This window comes from Bubalus bubalis, chromosome 7, assembly GCF_019923935.1.
Source record: "Bubalus bubalis isolate 160015118507 breed Murrah chromosome 7, NDDB_SH_1, whole genome shotgun sequence".
Taxonomy (NCBI): Eukaryota; Metazoa; Chordata; class Mammalia; order Artiodactyla; family Bovidae; genus Bubalus; species Bubalus bubalis.
The window spans coordinates 34050796-34060708 of NC_059163.1; the positions used below are offsets into that span (position 1 = coordinate 34050796).

The following is a 9913-nucleotide window of genomic DNA, read 5'->3' on the forward strand; positions in this document are numbered from 1 at the left end:
ATAAGCATAGCATTCCAAGGTAGGCATGCATTTGCTACTAAATGCTACATTTTATTTGTGGAAAAAATGAAATGCACCATTTTCAATTTTTTTGTGGATAAATTGAAATATAAATCAATTATTTAGAATTAATACAAATAATAATCTCAGAATTTCTTTATTGTTATCCTCATGATTGAGCTTTTCAAAGTCCTGTCTCATGGGGTTTGTTTGTGTCTTTCTAGAAAATTTAAATTGTGACATACTCTATGTTATCAGGCTTTGGGATCATCTAGTTCCTTTCAGATTATAAATACATGCTACAGCAAGACCAAAAGTAGGGGAAATTAAAGCCATCACTTTAATTTGAATCCAGATGTTTAGCTAAAATTTTCACTTCTCAACTAAGTTTTTTGTTATCAGGCTCAGAAAGAAAAGAATGCAAAGTTAAAAACATGAGTTAATACCTTCTTCTGAGTTGCCCAGGAAATTTTACCATGGATCACAGATATAGATGTTCTTTTTTTTTTTTTTTAATTTTATTTTATTTTTAAACTTTACATAATTGTATTAGTTTTGCCAAATATCAAAATGAATCCGCCACAGGTATACATGTGTTCCCCATCCTGAACCCTCCTCCCTCCTCCCTCCCCAGATATAGATGTTCTTATTTCAGTTGGTTATACTAGAACATCTTTACTTTCAGAAGGCAGAAAATGAATAACAGACAAGAATGAATAACAGAATATTATATGACAAGTATTTATTGGAAAAAAAATTGAATCAGCTGAACATGTCTACTTACTGTTGTACTTTTTTTGTCAGTGTAAAAGAAAAGTGTAGTTCCTCTCAACTCTGTCCAGTAATGCTTATACTCCTGCAGGAAAGAGATTGTAAGCATTATTTCATTATGTATACTCAACTATTTTCCCGTTGATATTTCCCTTTGTAACTTTGTTAATTTCTATGTGATATATGGTTCTTCTTTATCCTGAGATAAATAACCTACTTTTTATGGCTTAATTTTACATTTAATTCCTCCAATAAATCCTTCACAAATTTTAGTATGTGGCATGTAGTAGGGATGTAATTTGATTTGTATTTAAATACATTATTTTCCAAAACTTTCCTCATTGATTCAAGACTCAACTTTCTGTGCAGTTTCAATGAAAGCTCGCACCTGTAATCAAAGGATCAGGTTAGAATAAAGCATTTAATGTCTATCTTCCAAGACAGTTGAAAGGACTGAACGGATTAAAACACATAGCATAGTACATGGCTCATAGTTTAGGTTCAATAAATAGAATATATTTATATAGATCAAGGAAATATGTGCAATTGATAATGATAAAAATAACACAATCAAAGCTGAAATTTGAATTCACATTCATGTGCTTAACATTTCATAATTAACATATTCACTTTATTGTGAGTTCTATAGGAACACGATTTTTTTTAAGTTTAAAATATTTAAGTAGTCTAGTAAGGCTCTTGACCAAGTGAAAGGCTATTTAGATAAGAACTTAACATTCTATGAAGAGTGGCTGTATTACAAAAGAATGGCAAGGGTGGTAGTTGGGGGGGAGTGGTTAAAGAATTAAAAAAAAAAAAAAAAAATCCTTCCACATCTAAACACTTACCTTTATCCCAGCTCTTTGCAAAAATATGTTTTGAAAAATTCCAGTTAGTTTTATGAATATGTTGATCTTTCCTTCCTTTAGGGTTTACTAAGCTGGGTTTTCAGATGTTAGATTATCTTGACTTATACGGAGGATCAATGTAACAAAATCAAATGAGGAATTTTTTTCTTTTGCTTATAAATGTAAAGACATTCTTACATGTTATGGTATTTTGTATCTCGTTAATAATGACATAGCATTTGCCTTTTTCTGATCAGCAAAACGTTGGTCACCTCTTCAGAATTTATATATTTAATTTTCTCAAATAATGGGAACACTATAACCCATCTTGCTTTAATTTTCCTTGGCTCTCAGAAAGCTCAAGATTAAATTGATTCTGAATTACAGCAACCACCTTTCTCATGGTCTTAATAGAACTATTTTCTCACTTTGTCTTTACGGCTGATAAGGTGCTATAATAGCTTTTCCTGTATATCAAGCCACCGTAAAACTTAGTGGACTAAAACAGCAAGCATTTTCTATTTCTCCTCATCCTGTGGCTGACTGATGATACTATGGATCCGGGTATACTTGGCCATGACTTAATGGTCTAGGAGGCCCTCATTCACTTGCTTGGGGTCTTGGCTGGGGCTGTAAAATGACTGAGTGTGTTAGTATAAGAAATATATTTAGTCTTTGTTCCCAAGTTCCTGGTATAGAGATCCTAAAACACTTGGAATTTCCTAATAGAAGTGTTTTTGTTATTCCTAGTGAACCCCTTTACGTCGTATCAGAATTTTTACTAATGAGGTAATTTAGGATGGGACCCCTAGATAGCTTCAGGATGGGTCTAGTCACTAAAAGAACAAATAATTAGAGGGTTGGAGCTTTCAGCCCCACCTACCAACCTCCAAGAAGGAAGAAGTTAAGCTTTATAAAAACTCTTGAACAACGAGATTTAATAAGCTTCCATATGCCAGAGGGGTGGTATACCTCATCTCCACAGAGACAATAACACGCATGCTTAGGATCCTTCCAGACCTTGACCTCTTCATCTAGATGTTCATTTGTTTCCCTTTTCAGTAAATGTAAGCAGTTTTTTCCTGATTTCTGTGAGCCATTCTAGTAAATTGTCAAATCTTGGGAAAGGGCCCTGGGAACCCTGATTTATAGCCAGTCAGTGAGAAGGACAGGAGATCTGGGATTTGTGGCTAGTGGTTGAAGTAGGAGATAGTTTTGTGGGACTCAGCTCTTAATTAAGCTGTGGGGTCTTCACTAAATTTGAAGGTAATTAGTATCAGAATTGAACTGAATTATTGAACACCCAGTTGATATCCAAGAGAATCAGAGAATTGATTTTTGGTGCTAGAAATCACCCCACTGAAACAACTGGAATCACACTCCATGCAGTCTCATCTTCCAGTCAGCAGCCTAGACTTGTTCACATGCTAGCAGAAGGAATGCCCAGGGACTGCTGCTGCTGCTGCTACTGCGTCACTTCCGTCGTGTCCGACTCTGTGTGACCCCATAGACGGCAGCCCTCCAGGCTCCCCCGTCCCTGGGATTCTGCAGGCAAGAACACTGGAGTGGGTTGCCATTTCCTTCTCCAGTGCATGAAAGTGAAAAGTGAAAGGGAAGTCGCTCAGTAGTGTCCAACTGTTTGTGACCCCATGGCCAGGGACAAGAGAGGACAAAACCCAAAGTGAAAGTACTGCCTGATTCTCTGCTTTTGTCACATTTATCAAAGCATGACCCAATCTAGATTCAAGGGGCAGGAAAATAGACTCAGTCTCTTTATGGAAGGAGCAGAAAAGTCACATTTCTAAGAGGAGTGTATACAGTGAGGATTGAACAAACTGATGGTAGTCCTGCAGCAACCTACATCAGGGGCAGAGGTAGAACTTGGAGCACAGTTTCTCTGTCCAAGTCTTGTGCTCTTTCTTCATCCTACCTCTCAACACAGAGTGGGCTATAATATAATGGAATGAACCTGCTGGTGCTTCCTCAACCAATAACTGATGACCAAAGAAAAGAACAATTCCAAAGGGCATAGGATTGACGTTATCAGCCAATAAATGGTCCCCAAAGGAGCAATTATAAAACTGAACAAAGAGATTCTTCCTCTTGTCTGAAATCCAGATGCCAATATATATCTGACACATCTTGGAGTCAAGCAGTTTAATAAGGCAACAGAATAAACCTTAATTTCAGCCCCCATCAGAAGTCTTTTATTTCCTTATTTTCACATAGGATAAAAAAAAAGTTAAAGGCATTGAAATAACCCTTTGCCTGGTGTCTGCTGCTTTCATTCGCCCTCCAGTCTATCCTGCATGGTACTGCTAGAATTACCCCCTCTGCAGAGAGTAGGACTGAGTATCTAAGAGCTAAGCCTGGGAGACAGGATCCTCACCTCAGTGCCTTGCCATCATCTCTTAACTCAGCCTACCACACAGAGAGGATGTTCTGCTCTGTTCCTGCCATGTGTCAGAGGGTCTCCAAGAGGGATAGGCAGAGGTTCGTTCTGTGGTGGGGGAGCTAATAGCTCATATGCAGCAACTAAGAGTTTGTACACTTCAACTAAAAAAAAATCCCATATGCCGAAGGAAGATTGAAGATCCCACGTGCTGCAACTAAGACCCAAGACAGTCAAATCAATTAAAAAAAAATCATAAAGACTACTTAAATCTGGGGTAAAGTGTCAACACAGTTTTAGCCTTGAGTCTAATCTACATATTGATAGAATTTATTAATAAGAGTAACATTCTTTCCACATGGTAATTTGCATGGGTGTGTGACAGTGGTGGCATCTAAAAATCTCTAAAATAGATCTCTTTCAATGGGATTCTGTACAAGAAGAAGATATTTTATAAACTAGAATAATGAAATTCATTGTCATTCCTATATGAAATCATGCTTTCATACAGTCTTAAGTAAAGAGATTGGAGAAGGAAACGGCACCCCACTCCAGTACTCTTGCCTGGAAAATCCCATGGATGGAGGAGCCTGGTGGGCTGCAGTCCATGGGGTCGCTAAGAGTCGGACACGACTGAGCGACTTCACTTTCACTTTTCACTTTCATGCACTGGAGAGGGAAATGGCAACTCACTCCAGTGCTCTTGCCTGGAGAATCCCAGGGACGGGGGAGCCTGGTGAGCTGCCGTCTATAGGGTCGCACAGAGTCGGACACGACTGAAGTGACTTAGCAGTAGCAGTAGCAGTAAGTAAAGAGATAGAAAACTGCATTGAGAAATTTGGTTTCAAAAGTTGCTAACCTACACAGTCTAAGATCAACCCAGTGTTCTGTAAACACTGTGAAAGTATATTGTCACTCTGTTGAAAAAGTACTTGAATTTTCTCAGAATTGATTTGAGATTAAATAATAAAACAATTCAGTTTTATTGTGGAGCTTTAAAAAAAAATCGTATCTCTCTTTTTAAGGCTTTTACATTCTGCTCTAATAGGAAGTCTCTCAATGCAAGGAGCAAGTCAAGGATACATGATATTTTGGAACTAGGACAGGGGTGAGGAAGTGGGGAGGAGTTTGGAATACAGGCATATTGGTTAGAGAATTGAATCACAGGTTGTGTAATTTTACTGAAGTGTGGCATCTAAGATCAAGGCCAAACCCAATTTTATGATTCCTGGAGGAAAAGAAAACAAGAGAAAAGCCTGTAGTACCACTCTGTTAATCTTCTTAATTAGCCTCATCAGTATTAACCTACCATAAGATAGAAAAACTAAAATCACTAATAGCAGTCAAAGTTTATTGCATTCCCTCTATATATACATGCATACATGCATCTGTGCTTCTGAGAAAAATTATAGAGGTATTCAGTCATGAGAGAATGGTATGAATTGCACAGAGTTAATGAGGGAAATATGGGAGCATTACTGATAAATAAACATATAGATTTTTAGAAAGGATAAAGGAGGGTTTATTAAATGAGGGAAGAAGCAAGAACAAAAGACACTGAGTTGAGAAAAAGGCAGCCAGGACAAAAAGGAAGGTTATAAATATCAGTGGGCCCTGTGAACACCAACCACAGCCACAAACCTAAGAATACTTCTAATTTACATTCAATATGCAGAGATCTGCAGGTCATAGTCTTGATTTAGTTTCTGAGAAGTGCTCCTGGAAACTAGTATAATTTAAGTCATCTATAAATATCAATTGTAATGACCAACATATAGGTATATATTTGTATCTACAGAGATAACATAAATATTTTAAAAATTAAATTTGAAGGACCTGTTTTTGAATTAAATACATTTAATACAAGATATCTTATTTTTAAGCAGTCACTTAAATTTTAAGCAATCACTTAAATGTTCAGTTGCTGAAGAAAAGATACTGAAATGGGCCTTTTGAATTTATCACTAGCTTCATTATCATTAGATGACCTTGTTTGGAGTTTAAGGTGACTATTATTTTCATTCATTAAGCAATTGTTTTTGAAAGTACTGAGCTTACTGTTGAGCTCAGTGTGATGAAGAATCTAGTGATTAGACATCCCCAACCTTGAGAAACCCAATAAATGGAATTAGAACTTTAGTTTGAAAGGCAGCATGATGTCAAGTGCCTTGCAATAAAATCCCAGCTGGGTTCTTTATGGTGAGGGACTTTGAACATAAACTCTGTGAGCAACAATTCACCCATCTTGAAGTGGATAAAATTATTTCTACCCAGAAGAATTACTATAAGGACCAGAGAGACAGGACATTAAGAGCCCAACATATCTCCCATGTCAACACCTCAATAAAATATACTCATATAGTCCATTCGATCATCACAGCAACCCATTCAGTTATACAAGAGGGTAATTGTCCATTTTACAAAACAGGAAACAGATGAAAAGATATGAGGGATTGCCCAAGTTCTACAGGAGGACTGATACATCTCCTGGCACCCAGGACTCTTTTCTCACTCATATAACTAGTAAAAATGGGAGACAGTGCAAATCCAGTAAAGTTCCTCTCTATCCTCTGTCCCCAATAAAAAGTTCCTTCCTTTTTTTCTCTTCTGAGTGAATAAAGGTTCTTTGCTTAAGGAAGGACGTTGTATAGTAGTCTACAAACTGTGGCACTTAACCCTGGAAGCATGTAAGATGATCTCATTGGGGAAGAAACTTTTAGAATATTTATTTATATTTCATTTATTTCATCTTTCTTAATTCTTTTCTTGCATATAGTCAGTCATTTTTTGGACTTAGTACAGGAGCACATGATAATTCCTGAACAAATTAATATTCTTATGTTAGAGATCTATGTTCAAAATATTTTCTTGAAAGGAGTGTGTTACTTTAAAAATTTGGAAAGCACTAGCATAGAGAACTTTTTGAGAGCACAGCCAAGTCCTAAAATTTTTCTAAATGAATTAGCGGCAGTTGGAGGACTAGTGAGAGAATTGTTACTTTGAAGCTATTTTAATGGTCATATTCTATGTTCAGGCTAATAAGAAGACATATTACATACTATTTTTTTTAATTTGAACACATCACAGTTTGAAGAAACTGTGAGATGTTACCCAAACTCTCTCTTATTTTCAAATAGTTCCCCCAAAATGAGAATTTTGCAATTTCTAAAAGCTGTGATGCCATGGGTATCTCATTATAGCACCTAATGGCTTTTATTCAGAGAAGGCAATGGCAACCCACTCCAGTACTCTTGCCTAGCAAATCCCATGGACAGAGGAGCCTGGTAGGCTGCAGTCCATAGGGTTGCTGGGAGTCAGAAACGACTGAGCGACTTCACTTTCGCTTTTCACTTTCATGCATTGGAGAAGGAAATGGCAACCCACTCCAGTGTTCTTGCCTGGAGGATCCCAGGGACGGGGGAGCCTGATGGGCTGCCATCTATGGGGTCGCACAGAGTCGGACACGACTGAAGCGACTTAGCAGCAACAGCAGCAATGGCTTTTATTATCTAATGTATCTAATCATCCAGAATTCTAGTGTTGTGGGTTAAGTAAAATTTCCCACATTTTCACCATAAAAATTATGTATTTTTATGGATTCTTGACCTCGGATCCATGGACCTCTTGGAATTGCGGTTAAAATGGTATATGTTGGCACATTTTCTCAAGGGCAAATCTCCTTAATTCTTAAAAGTGCCCCTGTCAAAGAAGACCTATATACCTTTGGTTCACCTCCCTTTCAAAAATTCTTTGGCACTTTGCTGCCACTTGTCTAGAAAAACCAGTATTCTCCTTAACTTTCTCTCATTGCTTCTGTTTTCAAGCACTCTAATTATCACCATGGCCCTCCTTTGAGCGGGATTAAAAACTGATTTTTGTAGGTTAATAAGAATGTGATAGATAATAAAATAGAAGGAGAATGAATCTAATCTCTAGTATGAGGCAGGTGTTTTGTATTTGTTATCCCTTTAATCCTTGAAACCACCTTGTTAGTAGACATTACTGTCGTTCTCTTGCTCTCTTTTCTCTGATATATAAGTAAAAGATACTTTGCTATGAATTCAACTGGAAGCATAAGTTAATTTCCTCCAAAACATTTACACCTATAGTTTATTCTTTCCGTTTCAAAGTATGCTTTCTAAGAAAAGTTAGACTGGCATTCGGGTAAGTGAGTCATCACTTCTGACTAACCTAACCCTCACCAAGGTAGGGGTTTTGTATTTTATTCATATTCTCTGAAACTGAGTGTGATGTTTGGTGCATAGGAAACACAAAATAAACACTGCTTAAATGAATGAATTGATTAAGCACTGACTGTATCCCAGACATTATACCTTGAGAGGTAAGTTATATTCCCTCCATTTTATAGTTGAGGAAATTTAGTCTCAAGGAAATTGAGTAACTTGTATAAAGTCACAGAATATAAGTGGCAAAACCATTAGGTAAAGACATGTTTTACTGACCTCTAAAATCCTTGTTTTTTCTACTATCCAGACCAATGGAATGCCCTTTTTAAACACTAAAGGGAACCCAGTACCAGAAACAGTCATTACAAAGTCTTTGGAAAAATTTCAATAAATAGACAAGTTTAAATTACAATCTAAAAATTTTTTTCCCAACTCCCCTTTCCTGTCATGTAACTGACAGATATTACTAATTCATATTTAACACCCATAACAGAATACATATTACCATGTCTTTCCTCTCCAATATTAAATGATCTGATTATATATACAAGAAATATGATTGTGCTGCTACAGATATTTTTACATACACAAATTTTCTGTAAGCATTAATAAATCCTCAGAAAATATATTTTTATTATTAAACATTTCTTAAGGCATTTCTCAAAAACCTAATTTTTTTCTAGCTTCAGTTAATGTTAACATTTCATAAAATTTGACCTAAGTTAATTATTTCTTTTTCTTTAGTCACAGACACTTCCGTGTTTATGTCTTATTCATTTCAAATTATCCACAATTAGTATTTCAAAAGCACTGATTTTAATTAATTATAAGTTTTCATTTTTATGCTTAAAAAATACAGCGTGCTTTGTGAATTTTCTTAGAGTGAATGTGTTTATGTAGTTTAGTGTACACCTACCCATAGAGCACCCTAAGTATCATCTTTTAAAATCAATATCTTGAAAGTGTCTTAGAACATATAACTAACTATACAGAATCTTAAACATTGTCAAGTTTATCATTGTCCCAATTTTTTCAAAAGTTTATCATAAAAAATAATTTGATCATTATTTGAAAACTTCAATCAAACAGAATAGGAGCCGGTTTTAATTTCAGGAATAGTGTAATTTTATCTTAATAGTACATGTCATCATGGAAGCATACTAGTACATTGCAGAGAAAATATATACCAAACATTTTATCTTCTAAGCTAAACTTTTCTGTGATGTTTAAATACACTTGTTGGAAATTTAGGAATTTTTTTTACATTAGTGACTTAACATTAGAACCTTATATTATTATACATAATACTCATATATACACACATATGAGTTCAAGCCATAGTTGTATTTAAATTATGCAAATTGGGATCATATTTCTTACCTCAGGAAAGAAGGTTCAATTCTAGCAGAAACAAGAAGGCCCTTGTTTCATCATGTCACCATAAAATACATTTTATATTAAGACAGAAGCTTCTAGCTTAATATGATCATCTGTGGACTTACCTGGTATTCTGACCGCTTAACTGATAAAAAACCTTCAAAGTACAAGGGTAGAGCAGTAATCTTTGACCTTTCTTGGAAGATCCTGCGAGGGGCTGGTTTCGGGGGCTTCTTAGCCATCATACCCTCTCGTTGGTGTGTGGTTTGTTTCAACTTTATCCAGTTTCAGACAAAATGAGATCTCCCTTGTGTGCGAGGAAAGGGCAACTGTTCAAA

At 36.0% G+C, this 9913-nt stretch overlaps 1 protein-coding gene across 2 annotated transcripts in view; it reads right to left on the reverse strand.

Annotated features, from left to right (window-relative positions):
- Positions 1 to 9913, reverse strand: part of STAP1 (signal transducing adaptor family member 1) — a 29621-nt gene extending 19708 nt beyond the window's left edge. The window contains exons 1-2 of one of the 2 annotated variants that reach the window (XM_006079844.4): positions 9701 to 9913; positions 785 to 856 (exon numbers count right to left, since the gene is read on the reverse strand). In XM_006079844.4, coding sequence (XP_006079906.1) covers positions 785 to 856; positions 9701 to 9820 — 192 coding nt within the window. In that variant the 5' untranslated portion in view covers positions 9821 to 9913. The remainder of the gene's footprint in view (positions 1 to 784; positions 857 to 9700) is intronic. The other variant, XM_025289988.3, reaches the window with a different exon arrangement.